The 18347-nt window shown below is 55.2% G+C and overlaps 1 protein-coding gene across 10 annotated transcripts in view; it reads right to left on the bottom strand.

The window, feature by feature from the left end:
• The window catches only part of RPH3AL (rabphilin 3A like (without C2 domains)), a 182688-nt gene that overhangs the window by 23248 nt on the left and 141093 nt on the right, over positions 1-18347 (bottom strand). For all 10 annotated transcript variants that reach the window (XM_030922716.1, XM_030922719.1, XM_010373476.2 and 7 more), the window contains one exon: positions 3926-4100. In XM_030922716.1, the coding sequence (XP_030778576.1) occupies positions 3926-4100 (175 nt within the window). The remainder of the gene's footprint in view (positions 1-3925; positions 4101-18347) is intronic.

Below are 18347 nucleotides of genomic sequence, written 5' to 3'. Positions count from 1 at the left end.
AGGGGGTGGGGGAAGAGGGAGGGGGAGGGGGAAAGAGGGAGGGGGAGAGGAGGGTAGGGGAGAGGGAGGGAAGGGGAGAGGGAGGGGGAGAGAAGGAGGGAAAGAGAGGGAGAGAGGGATGGAGGTGGCAAAGAGGCTTAGAGAGGGGCTGAGAGCACGAGTGAGCTGGTGCTGTGATCAGCTCCAGGCCAGTGACAGGGACTGTGGGGCAGGAGGAGGATATGCTGTGTCCCAGGAGGAACAGCGTCTGGTGAGAGCAGAGGGTGGTTTTCACGGCCTCTGAGTATCTCCTGGGACCTTCCAGCAGACCCCGACCCGGAGGAGCCTGCTGACCTCCATGAAAACCTCTCCGCAGGCCTTTCAGGCGTTCAGGAGTGGGTGGGCGGCTCGTCCATTCATTTGCTCACTCATGTAACAAGTATCTATCCCATGCCTACCCCCTGCCACGTGCTGAGGAATCGGCCTGTTCAGGACAGACATGGTGCTGCCCACCTGGAATTGCCAGTGTGCTGGGGGACCATGCCTCAGTGCTGGCCACTCTGTTTCCACTTGAGCACAGTTTGGGCTGAGTCTGGTGCTGTGAGGGCCGTGCTTGTCAGACAGGCTCCGACGCGGCACACAGCTGCAGCCCTGAGCCCAGCTAGCTGCCTGGCATTGGGGTTCCCACGCTGGTGGGGCTGGGGGTGGTGGCAGGGATGCCACTCTCAGGGGCAGAAAAACCACAGTGGGTCCTCAGTCAGCAGCAGACCAGACAGGCCCAGTCCCCGTGCCAGTCCCCCAGGACTGCTCACTGAGGGCCGTCTTCTGCAGGAGCCTGACAGCTGTGAGACCAGCCTGAGAAGGGCCATAGGCAGTGGCCTCTGGCAGCTTAGGGGGCTTCCTAGAGGCAGGCAAGGCTGAGCCCTCCCCAAAGGCTGCCAAGGACTTTATCGGAGGCCCTGTGGATCACCACAAAGGCACAGAAGGGCTGGCAGGCCTCTGCCCCACCCCCAGGCTCAGGACTGCTGCTGTACGGACAGTTCCAGCCGGACAGGGTCATCTGGCCTCCCACAGGCACCCAGCAGCCACCCCGTGTCCCCTGCAAGTACACAGCCAGGTCTGGGATGGCCAAGGGACCGCTCAGTCAGAAAGCACACACCTCGGCCTCGGCACAGGCTAATCAGAGGGCACACCGCGGCCACTCAGGAACAGGCCAGAGGCAGGCCAGGAGCCATCCCCTAAGCGTGGTCCCCCGTGGTCACCCTGCACACCTGACACTTGGACTTCTGGGGACAGAAACTATCTGCCTCCTTCCTGCCTCCCAGGCGGTGCCCCCTCCACCCGTGTGTGGCTACAGATGCCTCCCGAGCCGCCACGAGCAGCCTGGCCACCAGCCCTGACCGCCCTGCTGCCCGGGGGCTGACACACCACATGGGTCACCTGGACAATCACAGAGCCCGGCACAGAGGGTCCTAGGGGGGTTTGCAGTCGGTGCCTTGGAGGGATCACAAGTTCACACAAGGGAGCCTCCGCATTGTCTGTCCTGGCCTCTGTGCAGAGTCAGTCAATAAACAATGTCTATTGCAAGAGTGTGGGGCCCCTGCCCTCCTCGCCCATGAAATTAAAAGGCTAAATCTGCATGGCTGAAGGGAGGGGGCTCTGCTCCTCCCCAGGGTGTGCTCATGTGCATGGGAGTGTATGTGTAAAGCTAGTGTGTGTGCACGCACGTGTGAATGTGTGCATGTGTGAGTGCGAGTGTCTGAGCTTGTGTGTGCATGTGAGCAAGTGTGTGTGTGCGTGTGTGTGCATGTGTGCGCAAGTATGGGTACACGTGTGTGCATGTGGGTGTGTGGATGTGAGCGTGTGTCGATGTGGATGTGTGTGTGCGTGTCAGTGTGTGGGTGTGAGCGTGTGTCGATGTGGATGTTTGTGTGGGTGTGTGTGTGTGGATGTGAGTGTGGGTGTAAGTGTGTGTCGATATGGATGTGTGTGTGTGTAGGTGTGAGCGTGTGTGGATGTCAGTGTGTATCTGTGAGCATGTGTGTGTAGGTGTGAGCGTGTGTGGATGTGGATGTCAGTGTGTGTGTGTGGGTGTGAGCATGTGTGGGTGTGAGCATGTGTGGATATGGATGTGTGTATGTGTGAGCGTGTGTGTGGGTGTGAGCGTGTGTGGATGTGTGTGGGCATGAGCGTGTGTGGGTGTGAGCATGTGTGGATGTGGATGTGTGTGTGAGCGTGTGTGTGGGTGTGAGCGTGTGTGGATGTTTGTGTGTGTGTGTGTGAGAGCGTGTGTGGATATGGATGCCAGTGTGTGTATGTGTGTGAGCGTGTGTGTGCCCTGACTTGGAGCAGACGGGCAGTGACAGCTCTGGAAGTGGGGCATAGGCTGCAGCTGCCCCACAGGCCTTCAGCCTCCCCTGCTCTAACAGCTCCAAGCAGCATTTTAAACCCACAGGTGTCCACCAGCTTCTGCTCCCACTGTCTGCGGGACGTGGACAAACCTCAGGGCTCAGCAGGAGAAAGCCTGGGCTCCGAGGGTGGCAGGCAGAGGGACCACATGGAGGACGCCCCTTCTCCAGCCAATCGGACACTCACTTCCAGGCTGGGTGGCCATAGTGCCCCTCAGGCCAGTGTCCCAGCCAGGCCTGCACCCCTCCTCCTGAGGGACTTGCCGCCTGCCCGGTCTACACTGCACTGCATCCCACGGTCCCCACGAAAGTCTGTCCACGGCAGCGATGTCAGGGGCTGAATTCACAGGCAGCAGAGCGTACACAGCACCTGGTGGGACCCGTGAGGAGACGCTGCTACGAGGGAACTGGGGTGCTGAGGACAAACAGCCTGCAGGCTGCACGCCAAGGCACGGACGCCGATCTGCCTGGCAGGTCCGGGGATGAGGGATTTATACGTCTACATACGTTGTTGGACAACGTTCACATGTTTGTACTAAACATGCATTACTTTTGTAGCAAGAAAAAAGCCCGAATGACATAAAGATGGTCAGATGTCAGTCACAACCAAAGACCAAGATGTTCCACAGTCCCTGAGAAGCGGCCACCAGGTCTATTGCCCCGGGTCCGTTCCTCCAAGATGAGCCATGATCCGAATGAGCCTCCCTCCCCACTCTGCCTGTCTCATCTAAGACCCTCAGACTCCAAGTATTCGGCGGAAACGTGAGCACTTCAGAGCAAAAGGACCCAGACACCAGAGAGGGCAAGAGCCTGCGCTTGGATCCCAGCTCAGCCACACACCTGCTGAGAAAGTCCCTCCTCTCCTCTGAGCCACAGGTACACCCGTCTCTAAAACGCAGTCATTAAATCACTGCCCTGTCTACCTTCCGAGCCTGTGGTGAGACCAGGAACTTTGAAAATAAAACCACAAACATCAAAGCAACATGAAAACTGCGGAGAGTGGTCCACAACCAGGTGCCACCATCATTGCCAAGTGGGGAGGCCACCTGGGACACACGCACCTTAGTGCCACCACCAGAACACCCAGGGGCACTGGGCACAAAGTCACCTTACTCATCAGGGCCAGGAAGCCAGGAGTCCTCCCTTACTGAGACACAAGTGCCAGGAAGAGATGGTGAGGGCCTGCCTGGGAAGGACACAGGTTTTACACTTTGCAAAAAACCTCAATGGACATCCCATTTCTGTGAAGATACAGAGTGCTGCTCATGGCACCCTCGCCCCCAGATCAGAACTTGTATGTGAAGGTGCCCCCCAGGCCCTCCGGCCACGCTCCTGCACAGAGCAAACGTCAGCGGCTGGAGGTCCCCGCTGCTCACTCAGGAGAAGGTGTGCAGCCGAGGGCACGAGGGGGACGCATCACCAGAATGAGCCACGTGGATGGAGGGTACGGGGGACTGGCCTTGTGCCTGCAATCTCCCGGGCTGCCTGACGACCCAGACTTCACAGGCTATCCTGGGAGACAGGCAGAGGGGACTTACCTCTTCCTCGGGCCCACGTGTAGATGCGGCCGGTCTCGGAGCTTCTGGGCTCTCGCTCTGCCGGTTCCAATGGCACAGGTCGGACGTGGGGGTCATCAGCTCGGCCAGGGGTCTTCAGGGGCAAGATATACTTGGGGAGCCCTTTGTAGAACCAGGCCCCCGACCTCTTCCAGACCTGAGTTGGGGAGAGAGCTGCGTGGGGCACAGGACGCAGAGGAGTCTCTCCTCCTGCTCCTCGCCCAGATGACGTGAGGCAGGACGCGGAGAGCTAGGAGCAGAGTGGGAGTGGGAATGCTGGCTCTGCCCTCCCCAGCTGATGGGCTGGGCTGTCACTCACCTTCCCAGGACTCAGGACAACCAGGAGCTAAGTCCCATGAACTATCTAAACCTTCTTTCTCTACTTCTTTCTCTCCCTTATTTTAGAGTTGAGGACTTGCTCTGTTGCCCAGGCTGGAGTGCAGTGATGCAGCCTCCACCTCCTGGGCTCACGTGGTCCTCCTGCCTCAGCCTCCTCAGCAGCCGGGACCGCTGCACCTGGGTCTAGGCTTGCTTTAAAGACAAGTCCACATCCTCCTGTTTCTCTCTTGCAGAGCAGGGACCTCCGTACGGGCCCGTCATGTGAGAAATGTTTATGACAACTGACCACTGTTACCGTCTGTATCCTCCACAATGCGGGATCCTAGAGGGTGCCTAGTCAGACCCCTGCCCATCCCCAGGCCTGTCCAGCTCCTGCTGGAAAACTCCTAGTGACAGGAAGCCCACAAGCCACCAGGCACTGCTGAGTCTCCACTAGATCTACCAGTGACTGGCACTTCCTTCCCGCCAGCTGACCTCCCGGGCACCTTCTCTTGCTGGCCCGAGGCACAGGGCTGCACGGGACGGACCCTCCCAGCCGCGAGGTCCTGCAGACACCTCCCCAGCCCCCAGCTCTCCTCGGTGCCATGCCCAGACCCCCAGCTTCTCAAGGACAACACCCGCGGTTCCTCCGCTGTCCCAAGTCCCCTCTCGTCGAGTCACCCCCTCTCACCATGTTTGTCACTGCCCCTTGGGAGAGGGGCTCAGAAGTGGCCACAAAGCTTCTGGCTGCCCCCAGGGCACAGCCACTGACTTTCCACCCTCTTTCCTGCCTCAGTTCTGTCCTGCTTGGGTCCTGAGCCTCCCAGGAGCCCCTCTTGACCCCATGTGGTCCCCCAGGAACTCTGAGAGCCAGATGGGTCAGACGGTGCCTGCCAGGGCCCAAGCAGGTACAAAGCATCCCTTTATCACTGCCCTGGGGAAGTGGTGAGAGGAGTCACCCTCAAGCTGCCCAGACATCCCCAAAGGCTGGCAGAGCCCCAGGAATCCAGGGATGCCCACCCTGAACTCAAAGGGTGGGAGGTGCTCTGGTCTGGGACGCACAACCCCTTGAGCTCTGAGGGGTCCCTCTGTTCCTCCACCACCCCCAGCTCGGACGCCCAGGCTCCCCACTCCTGCTGTCCCTGGAAGCGGGGCTGGATCAATGGCAGCTTCCACACTCGCTGTGTGGCTTTGAGAGGATTACTTAACTTCTCTGAGCCTAAGTTTCCTTATTGATTAAATTGATTAACTGTGATAGCTTCTGAGAAAGTTGGAAGTGCTCAGCAGAGCAAACGGCACCCAGAAGGTGTTCACAAGATGCCACCTGCCTGCCTCCTTCCTGTCCCTTCTGCTCAGGGCTCCAGGGTGGACCAACAGAGGCTGGAGGGAGAACCGGGCTGGGCCACATCACAGCCCTTGGAAGCTCTTCTCTGAAGGCTTCTCAGCTGGGACAGCCTCTCCAACAGCAGCAGAAAGGACTGCGTCTTGGAGCCACCGATTGGAATTCAGACCAGCCACTGAGTTAAGGTCCCTAAATGTTTAATGCCTCCTTCAGAAAACACCACATGCTGTGTAGTCTCTTTTCTGATGAAGGAAATAAATTCAGGGTGTTTAGTCAGGAGGCGTGGGAGCCTGTAAACGAAACTTTGCAAACACCTCAACTGACATGACCCTTCTCAGAGAAGGGCAGGCCAAGGTTCCGAGCTGACGTCCTGAATTTGAATCCGGGGTCCGGCACCCAGCACCTGTGTGATTCGGAAACACTGACCTCCCTGGCCCTCAGTTTCTTCATCGTTAGGCAAACACAGGAGCAAGGCTTATCTCACGGGGAGGACTTGAGGATCAGGCCCAAGAATGATCGTGAAGCCTCGAGGGTCAGTGCCAGGCACACAGCAGCCTCTCCACAGAGGAGAGGCCCATGGGCACCACTGCCACCCCCTCCTCCCACCTGGCAAACACAAACAGCTTTATCACTGGTGGGCCAGTTCCCTACTAGAAGAATTTAAAACCAGAAGACCAGAGTCCACCTGATTCTGAGACATTGCTTCCCACCCCCCAAACTTCCTCTGCACATTAATACTGTGGGATATTAACAAGAGCCAGGCCAAAAAAAAAAAAATGTTTTCTAATCACATACACTTGAAAAGTACTAGGTTAAACCAAGCTCCAACGCTGCGGGACTTCTCAGAGCCTTTACTAAGCTCTATCACTGCAGGAACTCTCAGAGCCTTTACTAGGCTCCACCGCTGTGGGACTTCTCAGAGCCTTTACTAAGCTCCATCGCTGCGGGACTTCTCAGAGCCTTTACTAAGCTCCATCACTGCAGGACTTCTCAGAGCCTTTACTAAGCTCTATCACTGCAGGAACTCTCAGAGCCTTTAATAGGCTCCATCGCTGCAGGACTTCTCAGAGCCTTTACTAGGCTCCATTGCTGCGGGACTTCTCAGAGCCTTTACTAAGCTCAGGTGCACAGGATCATCCCAGGGGCAAAAGAATATATCATGCTCTCTACCCAAAATCTGCCTGGATGGTTCCTAGAGAAACTCGACAGTGGTCATGGGTCTGCATAGACTCCGCACCTACCTGAGCAGCACTGACCGTCCACTCAGAGTGATGTGCGTCTGCACCGCCGAGTAGGCTGTGGGCACCTCCTTCTGCTCAGAGTACCAGGCACGGACTGCCAAGTCCAGACGAGGTCCCTGGCGTGAACCCCTCACTGGCTTTCCCAGCCACCCTGTGTGAAGGGCCTGCTTTTGTGTGGTTGTTGAACAGACTGAGCCTGTCTGGTGGGATGGATGCTTCGTGGCACCCGCTTTGGAAAACCCTTTCTGAGCCTCTCAAATCCTTCCTACAACACATATTTATCTGAATGGGTAATAAAGGCACACGGTCTAAAAATCCACAAAGTGCGAAAGTAGCCAGTCTCCTCCCCCTTCCCAGAAGCATGTGGTGATTACAGGTGTTCGAGGAAGCTTGGTTATTATCTCCACTTTTCAGGTGGGGAAACTGAGGCTCCAACAAGTTCAGCCATTTCCCCAAGGCCAGCACACCATTCTATGGGCCTCTACTCCACACGGAAGGCCCCAGAGTCTCACCCAACAGTTTACAGATGCAAAGCAGATGCTCACTAAACCACAGATGAGTGGTGAATAAATCCTCAGTGGGTCGGACGTCAGTGTGGACTCCTCATGTCCTACAGGCAGGACCCCAGCGCGGAGGGGACTGCCCGATGGGAGGAAGGAGCAAACACACAGCAGCCACCAAGGCCACCCCATCTCTGGAGAGCTCCTGCGAGGCTCATTAGAGCAGGTGCCCAAGTCCGAGAGGTCAAGGGGGCCACGGGTGCCGGCGAAGGGCTCGCTGAGCCTCCCACTGATAAGCAAAGGCTCTGCCCATCCTGCCCCGAGCACGCCACCTCCCCGCGCCCACCCTGCCCCGAGCACGCCACCTCCCCGCGCCCACCCTGCCCCGAGCACGCCACCTCCCCGCGCCCACCCTGCCCCGAGCACGCCACCTCCCCGCGCCCACCCTGCCCCGAGCACGCCACCTCCCCGCGCCCACCCTGCCCCGAGCACGCCACCTCCCCGCGCCCACCCTGCCCCGAGCACGCCACCTCCCCGCGCCCACCCTGCCCCGAGCACGCCACCTCCCCGCGCCCATCCTGCCCCGAGCACGCCACCTCCCTGTCCTCCACCGTGGGCTGGGCCGGGGGACACCAAATGAAGCAAGCCCTTAAGAGCCATCTGGACAGCGAGGCCTGTGCAGGCTTTGAACCTCACACCGCACTCTCCCCTACCCGCCACGGAAGCTTTCTCTTTTTTATTTTTATTTTTATTTTGAGACAGGGTCTTGCTCTGTCACCCAGGCTGGAGTGCAGTGGTGTAATCGGCTCGTTGCAGCCTTCCCCGCCCCAGGCTCAGGGGATCCTCCCACCTCACCCTCCTGAGTAGCTGGGACTGTGGGTGGTGCGCGCCAACACACCTGGCTAACTTTGTATTTTTTGCAGAGATGGGGTTTTACCATGTTGCTCAGGCTGGTCTCAAACTCCTGGGCTCAAGCAATCTGCCTACCTCAGCCTCCCAGTGCTGGGATTACAAGCACGAGCCTCTCCCTTTTTTTATCTTCCTGAAAAATACATACCTAGCACACAAAATGAGCACAATAACAAAAAAGCAAAATGAAACTAGGCCACCTATAACATCGCTGCACGGAGACAGCCCTGCGGAGTGTGGTGGTGTGAGGTTCCTCACACCCTGGCTGGGCAAACCGTTTGTTCGTTTGAAAACTAGGCTAATGTAGCTGCAGCCTGTTCCTGCTCCTCAACACCTGACTACACATCACACCGTCGCTCCGGATTCATAACTTCTCCATCATCATTTCTAATTGCTCCACAGTTTGGATTTATTACACTTAATTAATCCAGCGCCCCACCGAAGGACATGTTTCCAATCTCTCGTCCTCACGAGCAGCACCGCAGCCGTCACCCGAACCCACCACATCCCTCCTCCCGTACCCACCGCAGCCATCACCCGAACCCACCGCATCCCTCATCCCATACCCACCGCAGCCATCACCCGAACCCACCACATCCCTCCTCCCGTACCCACCGCAGCCATCACCCGAACCCACCACATCCCTCATCCCGCACCCACCGCGGCCATCACCCCGTACCCACCACGGCCGTCACCCCGTACCCACTGTACCCGTCACCCGTACCCACCAAGGCCATCACCCCGTACCCACCGCATCCCTCACCCTGTACCCACCGCATCCCTCACCCATACCCACTGCTGCCATCACTCTGTACCCACCGCATCCCTCACCCCGTACCCACTGCTGCCATCACCCTGTACCCACCACATCCCTCACCCTGTACCCACAGCAGCTGTCACCCCGTACCCACTGTATCCCTCACCCGTACCCACCACAGCTGTCACCCTGTACCCACCGCACCCCTCACCCTGTACCCACCGCATCAAGCCAGTTGTCGGTTATTGCTTTAGGAAACGCGGGATGATTTTGCCCTTTTCCAAAATGCTTGGGACAGAAGCGCTTCCGATTTTGACTTTTTCCGAATTTTAGAATAATTGCATTATACTTAACCAGTTCAGCATCCGAAATCTGAAATGCTCCAATGAGCATTTCTTGAAGCATCATACATTCAGAGAGTTTTAGATTTTGCAGCATTTCAGCTTTGGGTTATCTGATTAATGATACTCAGCCTGTATTCCACAGAGCGGGGTTGCAGGGTCGAGAACTGTGTGTGTTTAGATGATGACACGGAGTCCGGCCACCCTCTAGGAGGAAACGCCACATTCCCAGGAGGCCCCAGTGAGTGTTTGCAGGGTGGGGACCTCAGCATACGCTCCCTGGTGGAATCCAAGGCCTCCTCTGTGGACCTGATAGGGGGCGGTTCCCACGGAACCATGGGGGGCCTGGGGAAAGGTATCCGTCAGGACATGAAGTCGCCGGAGTGACGGGCGCAGGGCGAACAATGGAGCTGCCCTACCACCCCTAGGACAGGCCTCGGGGCTGAGAGCGCTGCCCCACTTCACGCCCAGCCAGTCAAGGCTCTGTTGAATAGGGAGCCAGCAGGCTGATGCTCAGGGTGACGTGGCCGTGTGGCTGAGCCATCTCTGTCGTGAGGCGTCAGGGGAAGAGCTGCATTCCCATACTCTGTGGGGCCAAGAACCTCATCAGTGCCAGTGAGTCCTCATCTCACGGCCTTCTGGGCTTCTCCTTTGTAGCCATGGACCACAGTTTTGGCCTCTGGGTGTGCATGGTCCTTTTTCAAGACATTTTAAATGTTTTCATTGTGTTAAAATATTCATAACATAAAATGTATCACCCTAGGTGCAATCCGTCTCCAGAACTCTTCATCTTGCAAAACTGAAACTCTGTAACCACTAAGCAGTAGCCCTCCGCCGCCCTGGCCCCTGGCCACCCCAGTCTGCTGTCTGTCCCTAGCAATATGACTACTCTGTACGTCCTATAAGGCGAGCTGCACGGTGTCTGTCCTTTTCTGTCCCTAGGAATATGACTACTCTATGTATGTCCTATAAGGAGAGCTGCACGGTGTCTGTCTTTTTTGTTGCTTATTTCACTCGGCATCACTTCTTCAGGGTTCACGCATGCGGGAGCCTATATCAGAACGTCCTTCCTTCCTGAGACTGAGCAATGTTCCCCTGCACGGAAAGATCACATTTTGTCATCTGTTGATAGGTGCGTGGGACGCTTCCACCTGTTGGCTGGTCCTTCTGTGATAGGTGCGTGGGATGCTTCCACCTGTTGGCTGGTCCTTCTGTTGTCATCTGTCCCCCCACCAGGCCCCACCAAACAGGAGGAAGCATCACAGCCATCTTGCTCACCACTGTCTTCAAGCTCCTAGCACACGCCTGACACATCGTAGGTGTTCAGTAAACGCTGGCTGAATGGCTGTGTTGGCAGCTGTGCGTCGTTTGCTGCAACACGTCTCAACCTACAGTCTGCCACGTTCCTGGGGAAGAGGCCTGGGGGTTTCACTCAAGTTCCTGTAATTAATCAAATGGACTTCCTATTTCATATTAAAAGAGGAATAAAGAGGAAGGGCTTGAGGGGGTGTGCTGGTGGAGAGGAAAGCCCAGTGAGCCTTCCTGACTGCCCAGGGTGCTCCCAGACTCTCCTCCCCAGCTGCCTTGCCTCCCCTGGCATATCCGAGCCCCCAGCCCGTGCCTCAGCCTTGCCTCCTGCTGCAACAGTCTGTCTCCCATCCCCACTCGACAATCACTGCTCAGCGAAGTTCTTTTGGAAGACAGATGAAGATCACACGATCCCAAGCATCAGGCTGAACTGCCATTGATACTCAGCCATTCGGGGCTAGGCAACCTTTTTTAATTTTTGAGACAGGGTCTCACTCTGTTGCCCAGGCTGGAGTGCAGTGGCACGATCATGGCTCACTGCAGCCTTGACACTCTGGGCTCAAGGAATCCTCCACCTCAGCCTCCCGAGTAGCTCGGGCCACAGGAACACGCCACCATGGCCTGCTAAGTTAATCATTTTTGAACTATAAAAAAACCCATCAGCTGCATACGATTCACCCTGATATTCATGCCCAGCAGGGGCAAGGACCCCACAGGCCGGGCAGGCCACGTTCCTCCCTGGGGATCTGTGGGCAGGTCCATGAGCACCCGACGGATCAGCCATTCCCTGTGAGTCCATCGTAACGGGGCCTCTGCTCTGACTCTCTCGTGCTGTCGTGTAGTCCAGGTGGAAGGTATGAGGACTCACCCTGACCACCCAGCGTGGCCGGTGATCTGGACCAGCACGAGGAGCAGCAGTTCCTAAGTCCTAGCATCGGGGACCGGAGCACACGGGTGTATCAGCCAGTACGGGAGGTGCACCCATGCGGACGTGCACAAAACACACTATCAGTATTTTGGAAAATGCCTTCCACATGGGAGAGCAGGTCTGGTGAGGTGAGGTGCAAAGGACCCCAGCTGGGCTGAGCTCTGAGCTGCAACCCCCACCCCCAGGCCAATCTATGCACACCCACAGGCCTTCTCTCCTCGCTGCCCGCCCCCACTCTGCAAAACACACCACGGGAGCGTTAATCACGTGACTTCTGCTCTGTGCGTCTGGACCCATCACCCGCTGTCTGGCATCCACATCTGCCCCTCCCCACAGGGAACAGTGGCAGGAAAAGCCCTTGTGGGAATTAACCCCCCACACCCACCCCAGGCCATCCCACAGATTGAAAATCAGCTACTTTCTGGAGAAGCCGAGCAATTCTGCAAAACCCTACTCGGCTCCCCACGTGTGGTTTGCTGTGATAAGGCCGGCAAAGCAACCAGCCTTGAAAATGCCATTTAATGAGAAAAAACCTACAGCCGCCATGGCAGTAGCCAGGGTGTCCGGCAGCAGTAAATGCTCCTGGTGCTGCTGCTCTCCCTGCTCCGAGGTGTGCGTTACTGTTTCAGTTCACGGCCAATCTTACGGCAGATACCAATGGATATTCGCCCAGCTGTTCCCAGGGAATTTTAATTACCATAACAATTGCTAATCACTAGCATTTCCCAAATGGTTGTGGCTGGAGAAGGTGGTAATTGTCAGCCTGGTGCTGGAAAGAGGAGTCTCACGGACCGGCCATCGGGGAGGGTGGGGCAGGGGGAGCCTGAAGACCCCTCTCTGTCTTTCCATTGCTCCACCCCTTCCCTGTGTTACTCCTTCTCCCATGCCACCCTGAGAGTGCACCTGGCTTGAGCTCAGATGAGCCTATCCACTGGCCCAGGGGTCCAACCTCTCTGCCCCAGCCCCACGGGTCAGAGCAGGGGATGGTCTGTGGCCTGTGCACCTGCTGTTCCTTCTCCCTGGAGTGCCTTTCATCGGCATCTCTAACAGGCAGCCATGCTTCCCCTGGAGGCCTTCAGTGGGTGCCCCTTCGTGCAGAACCAGGGCCCCTCTGCCATGCTCCTGGAGGCCATGTGGTCCCACTGGTACAGCACGCCACACCCGGGCTGGAGCTGACTCACCTACCTTCCTGAGCAGGAGGCTGTGAGCTCTTCAAGGGCAGGGCCGTGCCTGAGCCATCTCCGGATTCCCGGGACCCGGTGAGGAGCCTGCTTTATTACTGACTGGCCACACGGACCACGAAGGGCAAGCAAAGGTACTGTCTCCAGGGGACAGAGGGGAGACCTTGCCTTCAAGGTAGACTGTGTTCTGTCTGCCTAACAAGCTCCAGACTGAACCAGTCTTGGAGAACCACGGAGATGACCTGTGACACAGCGGTCTTCCCATTTACACTGCGGTTAAAGATCTCTTCAAGGGCCAACCCGCTCTGGCAGAGCAGAGGCAGCACCCCTCCCTCCCCCATTACCTGAACACACACTCACAATGCTGGCCTCCCAGGAACCGGAACAGGCAAGTTAAACTCCACAGCAGGCCAACAACGCCCCAGGACCCAGCCTCACCTCTCACCCCCCCACCCCCATCACCAGGCACACCTACTCTCACTCCCGTGACCACACGAAGCTCTCCTCTATGAAGACGTTGTTACTTCTCGCTTCCCTGGACTAGCTCATCTCCAGCCTCTGGGAAATCACTTTTATCCAGAAGCTTCCACAGACAGAATCTTGCATGTCTCCACTGCTACGCACACACCCTGGACGAGGAGCACCTGTTTCTGTGTCTGTTTCCTGCTGCAGGGAAAGCTCCATGACAGCGCGAGCTTGGCAGAGCACCTGGCAGGTGCCCGCGCACAGCAGATACCCAACAAATAGCCAACTGAACACACATCCAAATTGCAAGGCTTCAGTAACTCAGGTTGCTTAGGAGAAGCGCAGGCTCTTCGGGGGTGCTGGGGGCTGCACTGTGTGCCCCAAATCCACATGTTGAAGCTCTAACCCTCACGTGCTGCTGAGTGGCGATGGGCCTGGGGAAGGGAATTAGGGTTAGATGAGGGTGACTGCTGCCCTTATGAAGAGACAGACGCCAGGAGGATGTGCATCCTCTCTCTGCCTTGTGAGGGCACAGCGGGAACACAGCCACTTGCAAGCCAGAAAAAGAGCCCTCACCAGGGATCCGAATTCACCAAGGATCTGAAACAGCCCCTTGATCCTCCCCCTCCCCAGAGCGGTGAGAAGCAAATTCCCACGGTTTGCACCGCTCAGTCCATGGCATGTCGTTACAGTGGCTCAAGTTGGCTAACATGGAAAAGATAGGCCACCTATAAGGAAAGCAGGCTCAGAATCGCTTTAGACTTACAGCTGGAGCAGCGGCTGCCCAAAGACTCTGGATCTGGAATTCTATCAACCCAATGGGAGGGCAGAATACAGTCATTTTTAAACTGGCCAGGACGCGGAGTTTCCCTCACACACACTCCTTTCAAGAAGTACTTAAGGACAGGTTCCAGGAAAACCCCAGTGAAAAACAAGAAAGAGGAAAACGTAGGATCCTGGAAACAGTCTCCAACTCAAAAGGTGAGCTGAGGGGAAGTTTCTGGAAGGCAGCACGCAGGAACTACTCCAGGGTCTGGAGCGGATCTCACAGGAAAACAGAAGGCTCCACACGATAGATGGTAAAATTAAAAACCGCATAAAAGAGGATGTAAAATTTCACTATTCTGTTGTCAATAAGAAACACAGTCAATAAAAACTCCAGGAAAAACTAAAAGTTACACCAGAACATCATGGCCCAAATACTGGGTAAATTAAAATGTGACAGGGTTGAAGAAATTCAGAGTTTAAAAGGAATGTTTGCTCAGAATAGTGGGAACATTCTCCTTGGGGTGGTCTAGGGGTCAAGGTCATTATAAAAATGTGATCCTCGCATACGTTTGAGCCTAAGATGTTTAATGTTGACTTTTTTTTTTTTGAGATGGAGTCTCGCTTTGTCACCCAGGCTGCAGTGCAGGGGCACAATCTCGGCTCACTGCAACCTCCGCCTCCCGGGTTCAAGCAATTCTCTGCCTCAGCCTCCCGAGTAACTGGGATGACAGGTGCCTGCCACGACGCCAGTTAATTTTTGTATTTTTAGTAGAGATGGGGTTTTACCATGTTGGCCAGGCTGGTCTGGAACTCCTGACCTCGTGATCAGCCCACCACGGTCTCCCAAAGTGCTGGGATTACAGTCGTGAGCCACTGTGCCTGGTCTACAAAATAATTTTTTTATAATGTAAATCCCAGCCAGGCGCAGCGGCTCACGCTCATAATCCCAACCCTCTGGGAGGCTGAGGTGGGAGGACCACTTGAGGCCAGGAATTTGAGGCCAGCCTGGGCACGCTGTTTACATCTTCCCTGTGGCCCAGCTTTTGTGGGTGTGCAAAAGTCACGCGACAAACCATCCAACGAATCCTAAGTCCATGCCCCGAGCCATCTCCTTTATCTAACACCCACACACCAAGTCAGTATTTCCCCTGCCCTAAATCAGTGCAGAGCCAGGGACCAGAAAACGAGGGGCAGCCCCTGTGCCACAAAGCCCGCGGGGTTATTCAGACCGGCCCCACCTTGCTGTCCCCGCAGGAGCCCCAGGAAAGGCTGTGGATGTGCTCTCCCCTCTCCTCTGCCCATGACCGGCTCTGCTGCTTCCCCACGGGGCCCCGCCCGACAAGGTGGTCCCCTCCTCTCTGGAGCTGTGAGCAAGAAACTCTTTCAATGACATTAGCCTCTTGGCATCATCACTCCGTCACCTGCCTGAAGACCTGGGCACAAATCATAAAGCATGGAAGAATTAATCATAGCAACGAAGAGAATCAAAATGTAAATGCTGGCAATCTACAAGTAAAGATACCAACTAGACAAGGAGGGAGGTGGGCATGGGGGAGGAAGAGGAGGCCTCCATACCCACAGCTCACACAGAGGGAGTCCAGGGTACCAAAGCTGATGGAAGACAACAGAGGAGAATATGATACGAAGTCACAAACTTAATCAAAGAGCCAAAAGTAATAACAAAATGATCAACATCACAGGAGAGACGGGAAGCAGAGTAGTCCAAGCTAGCCAGCTCCTCACCTTGCATGGCCAGGAGTCTCCCAAGTTGGTAAATCAAGAAAGGCACGGCAGGAACTGGCACGTGGACGAACAGGCAGCAGCGGGTGACGTGCTGGCAAGGAACCCGCTGGGCGACTGCCGTTCCCCAGCATTAGCTCTTCTGAACAATTTGATTTTTTAAAACCATATGATGTGTTACTTTGATTAAAATTAAAACGTAACAGATTGGTAATTGGATGTTGACATTATTAAATCCTCAGTCTGCATGGCAGGTCGACTCGTGGGGAGCCGGCACAGTCTATGGCTGGTATCCTGAGTCCGGATGCAGCTTAAGGGAGAAAAGCTGGTAGCTCAGGAAAGGAAAGGGACATAGTGAGTAAAATTTTCTGCCATGGAAGAGACTTTGTGAGGTTATCGTTAGTTTGAGAACGTCAGTGTACATTGGGAACACACCGACACTTCTGTCCCTGAAGAAGGCCAACTTCCCTCTGGCACATCACTGCACCCACCTAACCACTCAGTCAGATTTTTGGCTGCGGGCACCTCGTCAGGTTTTCAAGGGGAACCAAAGTGGGACCAGCAGGAAACAAGGGCTGGGGGCATCGTGCTGTTAGTGGACACAACGCTACTTTCTGAGACGGCTGGGCAGTGATCTCTGATCAGGTTTCAAAGCCACAGTTTTGGCCACATGCGACAAGCTGGACTCTCCAAGAGCCTTGGACCCACACCAATACTAAACAAGCCCAGATGACGTGAGGTGTGCTGAGGTAACATACATACTTGTTTCTAGCATTGTTTTCTACCGGAAATGCCATCTGTCACTCAGACCCGAATAGAACCACCCTACCTCAAAGTTCTGGCTGACAGCAGGATTACCCTTCCGAGCTGTGCACGCTGGATGGGGAGTCAGAATCCACAGCATGTGGACAGCAGGATTACCCTTCCGAGCTGTGCACGCTGGATGGGGAGTCAGAATCCACAGCGTGTGGACAGCAGGATTATCCTTCCGAGCTGTGCACGCTGGATGGGGAGTCAGAATCCATAGCATGTGGACAGCAGGATTACTCTTCCGAGCTGTGCACGCTGGATGGGGAGTCAGAATCCATAGCGTGTGGACAGCAAGATTACCCTTCAGAGCTGTGCACACTGGATGGGGAGTCAGAATCCACAGCGTGTGGACAGGATTATTCTTCCGAGCTGTGCACGCTGGATGGGGAGTCAGAATCCATAGCGTGTGGACAGCAGGATTATTCTTCCAAGCTGTGCACGCTGGATGGGGAGTCAGAATCCATAGCGTGTGGACAGCAGGATTACCCTTCCGAGCTGTGCACGCTGGATGGGAATTCAGAGTCCATAGCGTGTGGACAGCAGGATTACCTTTCTGAGCTGTGCACGCTGGATGGGAATTCAGAGTCCATAGCATGTGGACAGCAGGATTACCCTTCAGAGCTGTGCACGCTGGATGGGGACTCGGGATCTGCAGTGTGTGTGTGACCACTGCGTGGTGGTTTTCCGCTGATTGGTGTGGGGAATGCATGAAGCACGTCACAAGGCCTGTTGGCCTGTTGGACGCATGTGTGACCACACGGGACCAAGGCAGAAAGAGGTCAGCATTTGCTCTTCTAAGGGTGGAGGATGACACTTCCACCTGTGACTGGTATCGGGAAAAACGGAACACACAGAGCTGCAGCCTTTCTTCCCCAAGCACCTGCTTACAGGTGTATCATAGCTCAGGTGACCAGCGGATGAAGTCAAATAAAAATCTCAGGAATGGGGAACTTGTGGTACCCGAGAATTCACAGTGGTCAACGAAAGACAAAATTCAGCCTAAATTACTGATGTACACATAACTACAAAACATGAAAATCTGAAAGAAATTATGCTTTGACAGTAGATATAAAAGAATCAGTAAATGAAACAAATCTGACCCAAAATTCCAGATTGTCTCAATAAAACCCAAAAAGTAGCTGGAAATAAACACATTGGGTCCCTCACACTTTATAAGAAGAGGGAAGAGACTATTTTTTTTCTTCGAGGCAGGGCCTTGCTCTGTTACCCAGGCTGGAACGTAGTGGTGCAGCCTCGGCTCACTGCAACCTCCACCTCTGAGGCTCAATCGATCCTCCCACCTAGGCCTCCCGAGTAGCTGGGACTGCAGGCACGTGCCACCACGCCCAACTAATTTTTTTGGTAATTTCTTTAAAGAGAGATGAGATTTCACCATTTTGCCCAGGTTGGTCTCGGACTCTTAGACTCAAGCGATCCTCCCACTTTGGCCTCTCAAAGTGCTGGGATTACAGGTGCCTGGCCAAGAGTTATTTTTTCTATTATAATATAAGTGATTAGATAAGTATAGCTTTGAATATTCAAAAGTTACATATGTGCATACACATATTCAGCTAAGACAACCAGCAGAATGAAAACTAGAAAACAGTTTTGTCATCCTGAAATACTTGATCTGCTGACGGTTTTTTCTTTTATTCCTTCCTTCCCTCTTCCCTCTCTTGGGCTCTGTTTATAATTTCTCCTTGTTGTGGTCCTTTTCCGTTCAGTAGGAATCAAGTTTAGGGTAAGTCTTTTCTCATCATTTCCTTCCCTGACCTCGGGAAAATGACACAAACAGC

Source organism: Rhinopithecus roxellana, chromosome 19, assembly GCF_007565055.1.
Source record: "Rhinopithecus roxellana isolate Shanxi Qingling chromosome 19, ASM756505v1, whole genome shotgun sequence".
Lineage (NCBI taxonomy): Eukaryota > Metazoa > Chordata > Mammalia > Primates > Cercopithecidae > Rhinopithecus > Rhinopithecus roxellana.
This window is presented reverse-complemented; position numbering and strand designations above follow the sequence as displayed.